Source organism: Lingula anatina, chromosome 8 (genome assembly GCF_051362555.1).
Source record: "Lingula anatina isolate TDL-2025a chromosome 8, LinAna3.0, whole genome shotgun sequence".
Lineage (NCBI taxonomy): Eukaryota > Metazoa > Brachiopoda > Lingulata > Lingulida > Lingulidae > Lingula > Lingula anatina.
The window spans coordinates 8,754,796-8,774,366 of NC_141774.1; the positions used below are offsets into that span (position 1 = coordinate 8,754,796).

General features: G+C 35.0%; 1 protein-coding gene across 6 annotated transcripts in view; it reads right to left on the minus strand.

Annotated features, from left to right (window-relative positions):
* LOC106179118 (myosin-IIIb) overlaps positions 1–19,571 on the minus strand; it is a 58,397-nt gene that overhangs the window by 2,556 nt on the left and 36,270 nt on the right. For 2 of the 6 annotated variants that reach the window (XM_087019011.1, XM_087019010.1), the window contains 10 exons: positions 17,884–18,512; positions 17,150–17,296; positions 8,412–8,529; positions 7,897–8,054; positions 7,236–7,308; positions 6,317–6,475; positions 5,686–5,878; positions 5,246–5,322; positions 4,575–4,701; positions 1,012–1,119 (listed from right to left, as the gene is read on the minus strand). In XM_087019011.1, coding sequence (XP_086875137.1) covers positions 1,012–1,119; positions 4,575–4,701; positions 5,246–5,322; positions 5,686–5,878; positions 6,317–6,475; positions 7,236–7,308; positions 7,897–8,054; positions 8,412–8,529; positions 17,150–17,296; positions 17,884–18,512 — 1,789 coding nt within the window. Of the gene's footprint in view, positions 1–1,011; positions 1,120–1,749; positions 1,782–1,841; positions 2,267–4,490; positions 4,702–5,245; positions 5,323–5,685; positions 5,879–6,316; positions 6,476–7,235; positions 7,309–7,896; positions 8,055–8,411; positions 8,530–17,149; positions 17,297–17,883; positions 18,513–19,571 lie in introns of those variants that run through there. The other 4 variants (XM_087019016.1, XM_087019015.1, XM_087019014.1 and 1 more) reach the window with 4 other exon arrangements.

Here is a 19,571-nt window from a genome sequence, read left to right on the forward strand (position 1 = left end):
CAAAATAAAAAAGGCAAAAACAAACTTAAGGCAAATTATTATTTGGTCCTTTGAAAATTGAGAAAAGGTTTTAGGTGACTTTTTAATGTTGAATACACTATATATGCGTAATTTTTTGATGAAATCATAATTCAGTGTAAGACTTGAGGTCCAAAATTTACACAAATCAGGCACTTAAAACAGTTTTTATGCCTTTAAAAATTAGCTTAAGATAATTATAATCAGGCAATCACATAACAGAACTATCAATCAACAAATCTTTATCAAGGTAAAATCACAGCAAAAACTATGTAGATGCTAATTGGAAATGATTTATTTAACTATAAAATTTATTCAATTTAGCAAACTTAAATATTCTTATTTCTGGTCAGTGAAAGAGAATAAAAACTTTAATTGTTGTATGTTAACCATAAATGTGATAGACTCAAAATGTGTTTCTCCTGAAATTCTCATCATTGGCAGCAATTCAAAAATTTCAATGGCAGAAAAAGGAGAAAAAAAGAACATTTAGTCTATAAAACTTAATCTAAGGCCAATTAAACAAAAGAAGCTGAAGTTGAATGTTGGACTTATTTCCACCATCTTTACCAATGAAGGATAAATTGATAGCTGACATAAAGTAGTCATCCTTCTAAAACAAAATTGTTTCTGAGCTTTTTGCAAAACAGATCCAATTATCCTTGTTTGGGAGAAAAAATACTGATTTTTTTCCAGGTTCAATAGACCAAGTTTTGGTCTTAATGTCCAATATTTAACTTCTTTTGTGAAACCATCCCAAAAGATTCATGTAAGCATTTTAATTTAAGTCTATAGCTAAATCTATATTTGTCAAATGAATCAATTTAGGAAGAAAAAAAAATCAATTGCTACACAAATGTTTCATATTCATGAAGGAAATTCTTAAAGATAAAGCTGGAATCTGCTCCCACATTAGAACCCAAGCATGTTTATAATGATATATAAGCCTCTACCAATGCAGAAAGTAGCCAAGCAAAGCTTCCGTGCCATTACCCGATATTTCTTCATAATCCTCATAATCAGAATACAATTCTGACTCATCGTTTTTATCACCCTGGTTACGGAGTTCTAGCAACTGTAATGCTGGACTAGCTACAGGTTCTGAGGTGAAATTGACAACCAAAAATTAGGTCAGCTTATTGGGTCAAATGCAAAACAAATCTGGGTCAAGGTCATGGGTCAGGAAAATCAAAATAAAATTGGAGAAAATGAATGTCAATTTCATCAGGTTATAGGCCATTTCAAATGAATGGGAAAAGCATTTAAAATGAAAATAAATTCAAAATTAAAATATGTTTAAATGCATATAGCATACCAGTATTGGTTATTTGCAGTTAGGTTATAAAAGGTCAAGGCCGCTCCAATTAATACTTGCTTGGTAATTTTTATGCCCCAAAATAATAAAAGAAAATATGCAAAATATTGAAAAATATACAACAACACAAAAAATAATAATAACTGGATTTGAAAATTAAACAGGGTTAATGGACAGGGAAGAGAGCAAGAAAAAAATGAAAGATAAATCTGTCATCAAATTTTGTATATACCAAGGTACATGCTTTACCTTTTTTTTTTTTGGGGGGGGGGGGGGGGGTGGGTAGGGGGGTAATTGTCAGAGGGGAAGGTAGCTGATGGTTAATATTACTTAACATCCACCAGGATTAGGTAATAAAATAATAAAATATAAAAATTATTATTAATATAAAATGTACTAAACTGCATGCATTGTACCTTATAAAAATCTGTTTCTATATATCATTTGGCTGCAATAAGAACAGAAGGAGGGACAAATAACAGATGTTTCAAGAGATACTATGGTAATTCCTCAAAATTAATGTTAATAGTGTAAAATTTATCTAATGTGGTACATTATGTCAAATATCCAAGAAATATACCAGTGAATATTTACAAGGCCTTTTTAACACTGAGTGGTATACTTTAGAGTTACAATCTGTACTGGTACACTATGAGAGAGTGACAAGTTACGGATTCCCACACTTAACGCAGCCAATCAGTCATCTTCCGTCCAAAGAGAAAAAAGTGTCAAACTTGTGAAAATGAGTAAAACCTGTGGCATAACCACATGTGAGGTTCTTTCAAATGTACCAGTACAGCCTCTATTACTAAAGTATACCGCTTGATGTGAAAATGGCCTCAAGTTCAAATTAGCATGAAAAGGTTCCAGTAAAATCTAGCCAAATTATATGTATTACCTACATGTCAAATTTTCTACAAATAGGTTTAAATTATAACAAGGCAGCAAAGCTGTCAAATGTACAGACAAAAAGCAGACAATAACAATGCACAAAACAGGCTACTGTCAATTCTGATGCAAAAGTACATTATGCTTAACTGCAAATTCAACATCAAATTTTAATTATGCTCAACAGGTAATACCAATGTAAGTGAAATGTGTAACAAGCGCAAGGCTTCAGGCCCATGGGAGTTTAAGTTCACACTTTGAAAATGCCAGAATGAGAAAAATGAAAATTTCACATAAAACTGCTTAAATTCAATAATAAATGATAACCCATTTGAGCTGGCTTTCTAATTTGAACTGCATGCCAATCCTACAAATCATACTTGTAAGTTGAAAATAATAATAAGTAACATAAATTTCTTTTCATAATGTTTGTAGTAGCAGTGCAAAAAGATTTTTGTCAATTTTGATGTAACATTACAAAATAAATTACAGAATAATTATCACCAATTTTTGATTATTGACTATAAATAGCATGGACATGTAGAAAATTTGATTACCATTTGGCTTCATGTCCATGGGAGCTTCGAGTCCCACAATGAATATGCCAACATGATAAAAATGAATATTTCACTAAAATGTATAACTTCCAGAAAAAGAAGCCAATTAGACTGCTTTTCCAACTCAGGCTGCATTTTAGTCCTTTGTTTCTTTTTTGAAAGTTTGACAATCATAAGTAACATGGTTTTCCCATAATGGTCATCATGGCAGCAGCACCAAAAATTGTGTTTTCTTCTATTTTAATGCAATATTACATAATGCTTAACAGCATAATGACCGTCAATTTTTAATAATAAAATATACGTATCTTGGATTTTCAGAAAATGTGACTAGCATGGGTCTTCAAGCCCGTGGAGGTTCTAATTAAGTCACACCTTGAAAATGCCAATATGTAAAAAATTAAATTTTCACAAAAAACTGATTAACTGCCAAAAAAATTTACCAAATAGTCTGCATTGCCCACTGAAGCTTTATTTAACTCCCATGTTTCTTCCTGTAAGTTTGAGAACAGTAAGTGACATGGTTTTCCTTAAATGGTCATCATGGGAGCAGTGTCCAAAATAGGGGTGTCTTCAAATTTTGATGCACTATTACATAATGTTTAACAGGATAATTACCATCAATTTTTAATAATAAAATATTAGTATCATGGATATTCAGAAAATGTTCCTAGCAAAGGTCTTCAGGCCAAAGGAACTTCAAAGTCACACCTTGAAAATGCCAAAATGTAGACAAGACAGCACTGTCTTGAAATGTTTTTTTTTTCCATTTTTAACAATTTTTTAACATATAACAAAATTAACAATTTACTGCCATTTATATATGATCAACTAAGAAAATTGATGAGATGGGAAAAATATCAATAGAACAGTGTTTAATGTCCAATTTCCTCCATTCTGAGTTTCTGAACATAGTGAATGAATGTATCTGACAAACTGCAATGATATGAGTTTATTTCCATTTTTCAAACTCTATTATACAATACATGATAACAAGTTTACCATCATTTTTACATAATCAACTAACAATGTTGTAAAGATGCAGGAAATGTCAAACAAACACTTTTACGAATCTTATTAGTTAAATAATGAGACTGTTAACATGCCTAAGAATTGAATCTGAGGAAATGTTTAAAAACAGCATAACTTATAAAATAATGGCCCGATTATGCTGATTTTCGAACTTGACCTGCATTTTAGTAAGATTAATTACTCCTGTGAGTTTCATGACAACAGGTCTATCGGTTTTCCTTGAAATGTGTTAACAGTGTTGCACATATGCTGAAAAGTGAAAAAAACAGCATAACTACTAAAATAGTGGCCCGATCATGCCGATTTTCGAATTTGATCTGCGTTTTAGTAAGATTAATTACTCCTGTGAGTTTCATGACAACAGGCCTATCAGTTTTCCTTGAAATGTGTTAACAGTGTTGCATATATGCTAAAAAGTGAAAACACAGCATAAATACTACAATAATTGCCCAAACATGCTGATTTTCGAACTTGACCTGCGTTTTATGAATATTCATCAGCTCTGTAAATATAAAGCCAAAAAGTAAAACTGTCTTCCACTTATCGTGTTAACGATGAAAGTGCACGGCGACGGCGACGGCGACGGCGACATCGACGGCGACAGGGACGGCGACAGAGACGGCGACGGCGACGACAGACGCAGGTGATGGCAATATGTACAGACACATCTGTGTCTGTACATAAAAATGACTACAAATTCTGTAAGGTGCATTCTGTTAAAATAAATTAGGATAAAATATAAACAATCTGCCAAGATCTTTTACCTTGTAACCAGCTGAAGTCTGTGATAGGCTTTTTCTGTTTGCGAAGCTCGATCCTGTTTTTTCGACCAGGAGGCTCCCTCTCTGCCTGCTGAAGGTCATGCCGTAAATTATTCTTAGACCACTGTCTCTGAAATTAATTAAAAAAGAAATAAAGATTCAATATTTATGCTTATTTTATAAACCATGAGATTTATATGCTAGTAATTTTGAATCAAAACTTTCAAGATATTATGCTAAGAAAATTCATCAACCAAATTTTATGTACTAAGTAAGGAAAAAGTGACTCAAGGCACCTGTTTCACAAATTCAAGAGCTTTTGCCTGAAAACTGGTCTACATTTTTAGGCTTAACTTTACTTCACTTAGATCCAAATTCACAATGATTTTACATAAGGTATGATAACAAGTTTCTAGGTGTGACAATGACATTGTGTTGGGTGTGACAATGACTTTGCATTAGGTATGATAATTATATGCTTGGTGTGACAGTGACATTGCACTAGGTGTGACAATGACACCGTGTATGGTGTGAAAATGACATGGCATTTGGTATGATTATATCATACTAGGTGTGACAATGACATTGTGCTGGTTTGTCAGTGACGTTGTGCTACGTGTCTGTGACGTTGTGCTAAGTGAGAGAACGACACTGTGACAAGTCACTATACATACATTAACAACTTTCCCGCCCTCCTTGCCCTGTTGATCCTGCATAAGCTCACTTAGGGAAGACTCAATGGAATGTAAAACTGGAACAAGAGAGACAGGATAAAGGTACAAAAATATATTTCAAATTTTAAAAAAATCATCATTATGCATGACATTATAATATTGCCTTAGAAGATTGGTCTGAAAAAATATGGACTTAAAGATATTTCTTTTTTATGAATTGTGACATCTTGGACACAATAATTACATATGAAATATTGCAATAATATTTAGAATTATAAAAAGTGCTTTAGACAGGATATTTCTATAGGGTCTTTGTAGTAGGAAAAAAGGTGTGTTGATAGTGGACATCTATCATCTGAATAAAATTATTTAAAAAGTGATGAATGTTATTTTCATGCCAATGATTTCCCCCTCCATGCCTTACAATAAACTCAACATACCATGCTCATCATCTAGAGCGTTAAGTGCTACATAATTAATAATGATGATCCAACAGGGCGTGTCCATGTCATCTAATGTGTTACGGACAAAACTTAAGGCCACAATGCAGTTTGTCCGTAACCGCTCCAAGTTTGGGTGTCTGTTACGTAGTTCTAAAGCTATAAGGCTTTTGAATTCTCCCATGTCAAATACCTGAAATAATAACATGAAATACAAAATTAAAGTAATATATGACATGATATTAAGCAATTTCCACTTACAGCTGCTTTCTAATGATTTTTCTCAATATCTAAGTATCTATGTTTGAAAATTCACTTTTCACTTCTAGTGAAACTCATCAAGACAAGTTCATTTACACACACATATTAGATATGATGATTACACATAATAATATAAAATTATAATAATCAATGATCTTAAAGGAATAAGTTTTTGGGTAAGCAAATGCACTTCTGAAGAAGTGCATGGTTTTTACACATATCATTATACATATTATATACATCATTATACATACACATATCATTCTTTTTCTTTACTTAATTATTATTATTATTATTATTATTATTATTATTATTATCTGCAATCAAGTGCCCTCTTCATGAGGTTAGAACCAATTTTTGGACATTTTACCTTAATGGTCTTCTCTGCTGGCAGTCTGCCCATGTTTCTGATGACGTCTGCCGATACGCTACAGCTGCTGGGGTCATTGTAACCCTTGACGATGACATCATTTTTACCCAATCGGATGGCCCAGATATTTCCCTCTTTGTCACGTTTTATCAAAACACCCTGGAATATCATAGAATGAATATTTTCCCCCAATCAGATGTCGCACTAAACATCAGTATCTTTTACTTTCTTTAAAAAATATTCAGTCAAACATGTCAGTGTCAGTGTTTGAGAGCACAAAATTTATGATTATATTTCAAATTCTTTCTTACACAAAAATTGCACACAAATATGTTAAGTTATAGTATGGCACATCACATTCATCCAGAAAGAGCTGATCAAAAACGAAATCAAATATTTTAAAAATGTCCTTTGATTCTAGATGCTGCCTTTCTGCTTTCACGAACAATCACGTCCCATATCAGTTCTATTATTTAAAACCAACATTTTCAGAATTGTGAATGAAGACAACAATCATTCATTAAATAATACATCCAACCTGATTCTGACTTACACAGATAACATATGGTGACAGCATACCCTGAGATTCAGGGGTTACAAGAAACCTCAATTTATCAAAGGCAAGTAGCTGCGCGCCAAATTACTGGAAATGGCAGAGAAATGCTGATAAAAGAGAAATTTCAGAAACCTCAGAACTTGGGGTTTTAATGAAAATGGCAGAGAAATGCTGGTAAAAGAGAAATTCCAGAAATCTCAGAACTCAGGGTTGTAATGAAAATAGCAGAGAAATGCTGATAACAGAGGAGTGATTCCAGAAACTTTTGAAACTCAGGGTGCCTCAAAGTGACTCAGTGAATTCCAGGAATTTTGTTCGAATTCTTAGAAATTTATTCTACATGTGTGACCAGTATAGACTTACCTTTCCTATGTGCTCTCGAACTTTGGCAGTCTTATCATCTCGGAATGGGTTCTCAAACACAGCCAGGCCCAACCTGAATATTAAAATTTATTAATCATTTTATATGATAAAAATTAAATGATTTTACTGGAATAAGCTTTTCAGTAAGAAAATGCATCTCTGAAGCAGTGTATTGTTTTTAAACTTAATTGTGAAACTATGAGCCATTTTGAATGATTTCCATTCTGAGAATTCCCCTGTGACGAGGGTAATTATCAATGCATGGGTGAAAGTTTTCAGTATAATGTCTGATTTCAGGATTTTCAGTCTTCATTTTGGTTGTTTTTTTTTCATATGGTCTAAATGTGATGAGAAATTGCAAGCTACATTTTTAGTAAATCCATAAAAAGCATTCTTAATATAAAATATGCACATGCATCTGCACTTTGAAATTATTTATATGAATGACTGGTAAATACTAGGCCCATGATATCAACAATTCATTAAAGACACATGATTTATTATTCATCAGCAATGAAAAGCAAATCAGGCAAACCTTGTTAAACAAAAGAAGGATGTTTTATACACTACATTGTATATTCATAGCCAGTTTGCTGTACAATTATTTGAAAAGGTCTCCTTCAACACCTGCACGGTCTATAAAATAAGACCCTGGACTTACTTCTGTCCGTCGTACTCATGATCCGAGCCATCCACCGTAAACTGGGGCTCCCTGACGTAGAATTTTGCGATCCCTTGCTCTCTTTCCATGTAGACAAGCTTGCACCATATATCTGGCTCGAGTGAGGATCGCTTCTGTAGGGAATCTTCAACTATTTGCTACATTCAAGTAAAATAAACACAATTTAACTAGATAGCAATCAAGATTTGCATGACAAGCAGGTTTTGCTTTCCTGGCTTATAACAGAATATACTTCTGAATCGTCAAAATACTTCTATTTGCTTATCACCAATTATTTATATTTTGTATATTGCCAGATCACGTATTCAGTTAGGCCACATCTAACTTTGCAATAGTACCAAACAAAAATCAGACTCATATCATTTAAATCAGTTACATACGTATGTAGCAAGAAAGAACAATTTTAAGGGATGCTACTATGAGATCTATGAGAGTGGCAAATTATTAATTTACGTAAATAAAATTTCGTTCTCATTATTTTTACAATGTCTTACCTGGTACAAAACATCTTTGTCAACTTTCCGTGACAATGGCCGTCTGTAATGACCAGCATCGCTGACAGCAAATTCTGAAGGTGCTTTTACTGAAGACTTCACACTGGGATACATATTTCTGAAAATGCAGGTAAAAAAAGTTCAGTACCAGGTCTTATTCAACCTACTTTAAAATACTACAGATTTTGAGGGGATCTTCACTGAAGACTGTTGAACAGACATGCCCTGCTACATGTTTTGAAAAATTCAAAGGTCACAGAAACTACTGTATAAGATTTCATTCAGTTTATATGAAAAATAACACCAACTGTGAAGGTGACCTCGATGATTATTTAAGCTTGAATAATATGTTTTTAAAACGAAACTGCTGTATGAGTTTTCAGTCGATTTATATAAATATGGTACTTTAATTAAGGTGCCTTAAATTGCACCTAAATAGATATGCAATATTTTAAAAAAATATGATTTTATACTTGAATATATACTTCTGAAAAAAAATGATTGGAATTTAAACTATCTTGGAATAATGTTTCTGAAATAAAACTACTGCATCAGGTTGCCCTCAACGCATCTATCATATACTCCAAATCTTGAAGGTGTTTTTAGTGAAGTCTTTAACTTGTTTGGTTGGCTGTTCGTTTTCTTATTACCCAAAATACTGACCATACCTTTTTTTTGCATAAGATTCAACACAATCATCTATGAAAATACACAAAAAATACATCCAGTTTTTCTTTCTTACACCCACCAATTCAGTTTAAATTCAAAACAGTGCAAATTCACCATTTTTTTTTCATGTGTTTGTACCTATTTTAAGATGTTCCCTACGCCTATATCACCCTACGCCTATTTTCACCCACAATGCTGAACAGATAACCCCACCTCACCTAAATACATACAGATTTTCTTATCTCATAGGAAGTCATACCATGCAAAAACCTCATTTAAAATTATAAACTTCAGCCTATCCAAGATGATTCCCATTTAAGTCTATATTTCTAGTATTTTCTATTTTTAAATAGAAATTAAAATTGTGTTACATGACAATCAAGCTGCTTGATTTCAGTAGACTCATACAAATTTGTCTTACAAAGTAACATCCAGCTTTCCAATGTGTAAAAAAAGTCTGTTTTTTAAAAACAATTAAATAAAACAGTAAAATTATGAGACATCAAACAAAGCATGTCTCTCTAATGTAGGTTGTCTGTGTTACTTTTCAGAGTCCCATGCTTTTTATGACTTTCAAATAAAATGGTCACTTATAATAAGCCAAAATGAAAGGCTAAGCAACCTTTTTTAAACTTTTTTTTGTGTATTCTAGCTACCTAATATAAGATATCACTTTTTAAATCCACTTTTTTGAAATAGTACTGAAAATATATTTTCACTGTGAGTACTATACTATATAAAAGCAGAAAAGTTTACCAATATCAAATCATGCGCAGTGTTTGCTAAGTGCCCAATTTAGGTCATACATTGTACCGTTTGTCGCCATGCAGTCTTGATGATAAAGCCAGACTACGTGACCCATTCATAATGCCCTGTACATGTTACATAAAGGCAGAAATGCATCGACCAATCTAAAAAAATGACAAATCTAGCAGCTTTAAAATAGATGCTTTATATTGTAGACTGACCTCAATATTGCAACTAAATCCATTAAGAGTGTCCAATTAAAACTAACCAACTCCAAAAATAAAATTGCAAAAAAAAAAATAAATAAATAAATAAAATAATAATAATAATAATAATAATAAAATAATAATAATAATAATAATAATCCAATATATATGTATCCTATCATTGGCATTACCTTTACAGACAGCAACAAACTGGACCCTACAGGCTACTCTATAATACCACAGTGTGCCGGAATGTACACTATAGCTAATAAGTCCCCGGTCACTTTAATAGCACACGCTGTCTACATCAGACGCGCTAATGCGCACGTCCCCGACAGTGTTAATGATAGGGGGATTACGATGGACAGCGCATGTTGCTCACAGCAGTAGGCACTGCCGCCGAAGTTAAACCGGTAATTAAGTCTTTAACTTGACTAAACATGTTTTGCTTTGTAACTTGCGTCCTTCAGTCTTGCTGTTGCGGAAGCGCCGGCGGGACATATCTCCACCTTGCCGATATTTATCCCGACTCTCGACTTTAAAAGTATTATTGGTTTTGATTTTATCAAAGTCTTATTATATCAGAAAACCTGCATATTTTCATACGTTAAGAGAATTATAGAAACTGTAGAAAAAGCTACTCGTACATCAGGGACACGCTCGGCTGTCACCTTGATTGGATAGTAAACGGTTGTCGTAAAATCGCTAAATGATATTAAAACCCGGTGCATAAACTTGAAAACCACCTAGGACAACCTTAGACTGCCACATTAATCTAATACAACGCAAAAATAAACTATAACAAGTGGTTAAAGCCTTCAAACCAAATGTCGTAAAGTCCCCATATACCTCCATAGAGACAATAAAATAGAAGAAGCTTGTGAAACAAGAAAAATCCAGTTCCAACATAATAATCGAAATAAAATACTGCCGGGCATCGGAGCGGCCTAAAACTTGGCACGCTTACCGCTAATACTGCAGGCTACATCATCCCGTCGCTCGTTTGTAAATTCCGTGCATGGCATACGCACAATCAAACCGTATATCCAAATTCCACCTCTGATGTTTGAATTGGTCCTCTCTAACCTACCATTACGAAAAAGAAGCCATGCCATTGGACAATGCGACCTCTTCGGTTACGTCATTTCCTGAATTGGATTGTAGAGAGGACCAATTCAAACATCAGAGGTGGAATTTGGATATACGGTTTGATTGTGCGTATGCCATGCACGGAATTTACAAACGAGCGACGGGATGATGTAGCCTGCAGTATTAGCGGTAAGCGTGCCAAGTTTTAGGCCGCTCCGATGCCCGGCAGTATTTTATTTCGATTATTATGTTGGAACTGGATTTTTCTTGTTTCACAAGCTTCTTCTATTTTATTGTCTCTATGGAGGTATATGGGGACTTTACGACATTCGGTTTGAAGGCTTTAACCACTTGTTATAGTTTATTTTTGCGTTGTATTGGATTAATGTGGCAGTCTAAGGTTGTCCTAGGTGGTTTTCAAGTTTATGCACCGGGTTTTAATATCATTTAGCGATTTTACGACAACCGTTTACTATCCAATCAAGGTGACAGCTGAGCGTGATCAGGGATAAAAAACAACACCTTGCAGCACTATTACCTATTATTCATCACCAGAAGTTACTGTTTCACTTTTTTCTCCCAAATTACAAAGTCTGATGACAACTGAAAGCCTTTAGCCATACCTCAGGGCAGTGGGAGATAGTCTGGATTTGATTAAATGTAATAAAAGTATATTTTGAAGAATTTTCCTAGCCTTCGGCAATTTCCGCAAAGCTTCGGCATGCGCGGCAATACAGAGCTGTCGATGTATGTAATCGTGAACAATAGAATTGGTGGAACAACGGTTAACGTCGTTGAGTCGTCTGCAACCTACCCGACGGGAGTTCGTGTCCGTGTCTGTACTTTTGAAGATTTTGAAATTGTCATTATTATAAATATCGATGAATATATAAAACAGTCGTGGCTAATTGTTTTTGCAACGGAAAGCACAGTAGGAAGGTGTGTTGTTATTGTTAAAGTTATTATTACTCGGGACATAAATTAGTATGCTAATCTCTTATAATGGTATAATGATTGATACGATGGGTATCAAATAGTTTTCCTTTGATATAAACAACAAAAGAGCGGCCTTCCAAATATCTTTGCTGAATGTTTATAACGTAGGTACTATTATGCGCAAAAATATTGATACATGACGCAAACGACATTTACTAATTTTGGTAATATCAATTTTAATTAAAATTAAATTTAATTGAAATTAAAATTAAAATTTGTCTAAACGTGCATATTACCATTCACCTTGTTTAAAGGGTTCGCAACACTACATTCTAATACATTTTGCCAATTTTCATGTTTGCTAGTTTATTTTGATTTGAGAGAAAGCGAGAGAAGACCCTCTACTAGGGCCGCAAATTAATTATGAGTATTTTTCTTCAGTGCAAGAGACTGTGTAATGAAAAATCAATCTGTAACTCTGGTATAGGGTGGCCTTGTCTGTGTAATAATATACAAGTAGGGGCAGGGGTACAGTTTTGTAGTACAAATAGTCATTTTATACATCTTATTGACCTCATCGTCGGGTCATTGTTTACAATAGCGCTTTGTCGCTGTGCGTACCTTTTTGCATTTGAGTTAGACTCAGTCAGTAACAGCTGGTGATTTTGTCTTTTTTGCGTTTCATTGACAATATTTTGGCCACCTAAGTAGGGAAATGTGGCTCTTTGTTTTGAAATGACATTTCCATTGTTCCTTTGAACATGCAAAAGTCAACACACTTACGTCAGCATACTTACTTTGTAATACCAACCAGGGGAAGAAACAAAAGCCTCATAAGGTGTCGTCATTCACACTGTAAAAGGTGTTAATTTCATGCTTCTATTGTTTGCCCATGAATCATTATGACAAATTTGTAGGGTTGCCAGATCACTGGCGCTTCATTCAATTCTCTATATCTGCCCTGCAGCCTGGGATGAGTGATACTTGACTGACCTTTGTTTACATCTGGAGATTTTCTTTATAATTCGATCAGTGTGCATAAATTATGATATTTTCCATCAGGAAAAATACGTGATAATGTTACAATTCTTATTTAACGGATACATAATTACAAAAATTAATTCCTGATTTAATACCCCCTATTTCAGCGCCTATTCCTGGCTGCGTTAATTATGGGGGGTTGGAAAGTAATCCGTTAGAACGCAGGAGTGATGATTGCTACCCTTACCAACGGTGCATCACCGATCAACTAATCTCAGCCACCTGAAGCAGAATCACCAACAAAAGACAAATTGGACTACATCTGCCTTCTTGTTGAGACATCTTATGTAAAAAAGGCGATAACGGTCAAAACATACGTGCTTCGTGGTTTATTAAATGTTCATCGTATTTTTTCGTTCGTTATTCTTATGAGTTAAGCAGCTTCACCTCCGTGACACCCTTTTTATTTATTTAAACCATTGTTAGATAAACCATGGGTTTCACTCCAGATTTCACGATCGAGCAGCTGATCATGAGGAGAGTGTAGCATGCTATAGTAAACTACCCCAAATATATATATAACACCTCCAGGGTTTCACGATCGAGCAAGTGATCATGAGGAGAGAGTGTAGCAGAGAACTTCATTAATGGTCATCATAATTGGTGGTTGCCTTGGGAAAATGAGTTACATGATTACATAATACAGATACATAATAACATAAGATTAATACTAAAATTTTCCCTGATACAAAAACCCCTATTTGAGCGCTTATTCCTGACTGCGTTAATTACGGGTGATTAGAAAGTAATCTATGAGGACGCAGGAGCGATGATCGCTACTCTTACCAACGGTAAATCACCGATTTACTTGACTCCGCTACTTCGAGCAAAATCACACACCACCAAAAGACAAATTAGACCACGTTCGTCCTCTTATTAAAACAAAGAATGTAAAAATGTGATGTCGGTCAAAGAAGAGGCCTAGACTACGTGCTTCATGGTTTATTAGATAGGCCTATTCATTGGATTTTTTTATTTCATTATTATAGCTTCACCTCGCGAGACCCTTTTTATATATTTAAAACACAGCACCCCACTGGTTTCGCGATCATGAAGAAAGGGAGTGTAGCAAAGAACCTCATTAATGGTCGTAATAATAGGTGGTTGCATTGTAGGCCTAACCTTGTTCATTTTAGTCGACAGACTAAGCTAGAAGAAAGAAAATATCATTATCGCCTCTCTTTACTTAGGAACAATAAGGATGGCTAGTGGCAGCATTTATAAGTTCTTTTATTTAGAAACTTTCCGATCCTTTGTCTGGGACTGCGTCCGAGAAACGGCGATAACGACAGAGACGTCCTCGAACATTTTGGACTCAGTGCAAATAAAAAAAAAATCCGTTAAGAAGTAGCCTTTAAATGTCCTGGCAAATAACTTTGCGATGGCTCAGAGAGTTCTAGAATGAATGACAAGCAACGACATTAGGGTTAATAATAGACTAAAAACTATCAGAGTGTAGGCCTGTCTTACTTCATTTCTAAGGCCATCTTGTGATACGAGTCATGCTACACTACAAAAGAGGGGGTAGCAGTGGATGATTTAATACAGGGATACCATCGATAGTATATCAATAGAAAATCGCAATCCTCAAATGTTTTTTAATTCATTAAATATAAACGGTCCTTTCTCGTACAATGGGTCTGGTATAGTTGTATTGGCCTATCAGTTGGAAACACGTGGTTCGTCTACAATTGCAAATGGCGGAGGTGCCGTGGTAGTTATTGTCGTAAAATTAGCTGGATACGGTGCACGTGAGAAATTTATTCATTAAATTTAGTTTTCGAGCGTCAGCTTAATCTGGTAAAATGCGAGACGAAAAAAATGATAGATAGAGCCTTATGACCCACTGAAGAATGATGCCGAATAATACATCAACGACGTAGTTTATCGGCAGATAAACGTGTTTCCATTCTCAGCTGACTGAGGAAAGGTTTGAGAGAGCATTTAAAGAAGAGGCGGTCGAACCAATAGTGAGTAGGAAGTGTGCTGCAATCAAGACGAACAATACCGATCATAAGTGGACAGCTAATAACCCCTAATTAACCCCGGGTTACGCGCTGCTGTGTTGACTCCTTGCTGGGAAGGGGTAGCGGCCTCCTACTGCTGTGCGTAATCAAACATTGTCTTCTAACATGCGGCTACACGACGGTTGCATTGTATTAATAAAGTAATACCTATTCATAAGGAAGGGGGCGGATGGTAATCTTACGAGAATTAAATCAGTTATCGATCATACGCGTACCAATAGTCGTGTTTTTTTTTAGCTATACGGTACTTGTAGCTAACTAATACATTATCTGATTGACTCAATGCATTGGTATATGCTGGTACATTTATACGTATGCCTTTGCAGACAGCAACAAGCACGAGGCAAGGGCACCCTGCCGTGCGTTCATATTCAGGTGACGTTCAGGTAAGCAAACAAAGCTACTCCATCTAATGCTGGCTATCATTTTGTATCAGTCTGCAGTCTTTCATTGAAAATATGATTTTAGTATTATTTTTCATCCTTTTTTTTTGTAAAAAATACCTGCTCCATTGTAACATGTGTAAATTTAAAAGCTCATAGTAACCAACGTTAAGGAAAATTTAGAAAAAAAATTGTTCCAAAGTCTAAGATATCAATTCAAGTTTTGAGTTTGCTTTGATGACAAATTCAGAAGATATGGTCCCTTAAGGGCATTAATAGCAATTAAGCAATTTTCCCTAGTAAAAAAAATAAAAATAAAATAAAATAAAAATACCCAATTTCAAAGCTCACAAAAGTTACTGCTAGGGATTACGGTATAAGCTTTATCTGCAAATAGTCTGTCATCAGTTAAGTCACCTATCTTGATAAGAAATAAAAGCCAGAAAACGTGACTCATGAGAAATGTATTGCATCAACATAGAAATTCGTAATTACCACTCCAAAAGACTGCAATTTTTAAATTATCTAAACATTAAACAATTCACACATTGTAGACAACTGTAGACTGAACCGAATATTCTGCAGCAAGGACTCTATAAATATGGACAGTTTTAAATTAACTTATCAAGTCAAAAACCAGTTATCAATACATACATTTACCTGAGTCATCGGTAGATACCTTCAAAAACAGCAACAAACTGGAGCAAATAAGCTACTGTAGTTACTTCCTAATAACCTTCTGGTGGCATACTGCAGCAAAATTCATATTATCCAATGTTATATTAAAACTCGATGCATAGGTATACTGGTAAATTAGCCTTAATTTACAGAGAGCAACAAAGTCGAGGTAAGCGACGGTACCGTTTCTGAACATCCAGGTCTACAGAAATGCTCTCATTACCTAATGCCAAAGTCAAGGCAACTGAATAATTAATTGCCAATAACATGCAACAGCTGATAACGCATGCCTCGTCAAGTCTACGTCGCGTACGTTTTATTAGATCAGGAATCTTAGCATTATCAACTAATTCATCAATCTGAGGATGTGTATTTTGTGTGATTGTTTTGATAAAGGACGTGTGTGTTTTTCTTTTAAATTTCTTGTCACAGAAGCAAACAAAAACCTGCTATGTGGTTTTACTATGATAAGTTCCCTTGCAGGGCAGAGAAAATCAAGAGAGAAAATCAGAGAAAATTAAGGGAAAATTAAGGGAACGGCAAATAATGAGGATCGGAGATTAAATTGCTATCAATCAATTTATCAATCTGTCCTGGTGACCCTAGGGTGCAGCTGCAGGAAAAAAAGTTAGTCATTTAAATCTGCTCTGCTGATGTCTCTATACATGACTGAAGTATCTTAAGAAACTGAACAGTGCAATTTTTACCAACTTGGATTCTTAACTTAATGTTTTAATATCTGAGAGAGAGAGAGAGAGAGAGAGAGAGAGAGAGAGAGAGAGAGAGGGGCTTGACATCAAAGTGACCTCCATCAATTTTATATACCTAAAAAGATTAACAGCACCTTTCTATAATCCTAAGCTAATTCCACTGATTGCACTCTAGCAAGAATCCCCCTCAGGGTTGGACTGACCCATCTAGTAAATATATGTAAATCTGAATGGTCCCTTAGATTTCATTACCTCTTATCCACAAGCTTTCCAGCAGGGGTCCTTCTTAAGCCTCTTCTTGGCTGTGGTGCCTGTCCGAAGGTCTGGTCAAGGTCCTCCTCAGACCCAAGTCTTGACCGCCGTGACATGGGCTGGACCACATCTGGCATATTATTGTATCTGGAAGATTTTTTTTAAAATCAATTACGTTCATTCAGTGCTTTCCTAGACCTGTAATATCTAACAGTATTACTTTTTTATTTCATTCAAAATATAATTTTTTTCATTGGGAAGAAGGAAATCTTAGTCTACATTGTATAAGTTAATGTAGCACATAAAATAAGTCTAATATTTAAATAATTTACTCTGAATAATAGCAGCCTACTTCTATGGTAACCAATTTTGATTAAAGAAAATAAAAAAATAGTCTTTTGTGAATTGTGACTTTATTGAAACTTTGATTTGACTTAATAAAATATATTCAGTTCTCAAAATCCTACTCAGTGGAGTCAAGTTAGATATATGTTTCGCTTCATCTGTCTTCAAAACAATTTAACAAAAAAGCCCTCATTGTGAATAAAGCATGCAAACCTAATTACACTGAATTGGCCTCTACAGTAAACAAAGGTCAGACAAACAGACTGTTCATTCAATTACTGATTCTCGCTCTACCTTTCTCTTCATCTAGTTCATTAATTTGTTAACACTATCTCTCTCCCTTTTTTCCTGTTTATTCATCCGTCTCTCCTTCCCTCCATCATCCTTACCTTGCTTCATGGGCATTCCTGTCATTAGACATGGGATGCACCGGTGCTGCACTCTGGTGGTGAGAAATATAACCCTGGGGCTCCCTCTGGGGACTAACGCTCCTTTCCACTAAATATCCATGTTCATTCACAACCAAATTAGCCTGTTGGGGCCTCTCAAAGTCTGTATTTTGGCCATTTTGATGTCTGTGATCTCTATGGAGATCTCTCTGAGGAGGTGTGGAAATATTTCGATGGTTGGAAACAGGGTGGCCATTTTGGTAATAATCGGATTCATTTCTGTGAATGTCTCTGTGGTGATAATTGTGTTGATGCCCTCTTGGGATTACATCATCTTCGTTTTCGTAGTCTGCTGGAGGAAATGCGTCGTAATTAGCGGGACTGAAATTGCGCTGATGAGAATAATATGGGTCCGCAGCAGAATACATGTTTTTCTGTTGCAATTGTTTTTGTTGTTGCTGTTGTTGTTCCTTTAGTTTCTCCTCCAACTGTTGTTTTTCTTTCAGTTTTTGTTGTTCTTCTCTCCGTTTCTGCTCCTGTTCAGCCTCAAGTGCAGCTGCGGCCAATGCAGCAGTGAGTTTTCTCTCCTCTTCTTTTTTCTTTTCTCTGGCTTTTCTTTCCTCCTCGACCTAAAAAGGGGAACAATTCTTTGACTTCAGCGAAAAAAGGTGAGTTTTGTTTACAGGACTTGACAAAAGGGTCACCATGATGACCTTAAAGTTTGTAAGCATCCATTGCCTTTCATACCATCCACTACCTGAGAAAAATTTAGAAAAAACTTTTTTCTATATTCATGGACTCTGAGAGATACAAATATAGTGACAAATTATTATGTTACACAATATATGAAGGTACTAATATGACACTGATGATTCCAAGATTATGCTGAGAATAGGGTACAAACCATGTAATCTATTTTTTAATTATTTTTCTGCAATTCCCATGTCAAATATAAAATAAACAGCAGGAGAGTACTTTTACTATAGTGCATGCATGTACATAAGCTTTGCACACAATTTTTTTTCTGGAGGGAGTGAGAAAAAGGAGCCTCCAAATTGGAATATATATGCCTTCTCTGCCTCCATCCTCTAACTAGACCCACCATAACATTATTGTTGATAAGTACTTTAATATTTGAATATGAAAAGAAGAGGGGGTCTTGGAACACTTGATACATATCCACAAAGGCAAGTTTGTGGCATAGAAAAATCTACACGTTTTTGAAGATTAATTATAAATGTAATAATAGTAGTAATTATAATAATAATAACAATAATAATAACAAGAACAAACTCCTCCCTTCTCTCTCTCTCTCTATCTCTCTCTCTCTCTCTCTCTCACACACACACACACACACACACACACACACACACACACCTATTCACAATCACTAACACTCTCACAAACATACACATAGACACACTCACATACTTTCTTTTCTAATAACATATTATGGCAATAATTACCCAATTTGTAACTAACATGTGATTTACACCTCCATCATGCCAACCAATGACTGATAAGAAGCCCTAACACCTCTAAATTCCCTCTGTCCCTGCCAACAGTCACTAACTCTCACTCAAGAGGTATTAGAACTAATTGTACTACAGTATTACTCAAATATAAACACAGACACAATAATTCCGGGTATGATAATTCCAGTCTTACCAAATCTACAGCCAAAGTTA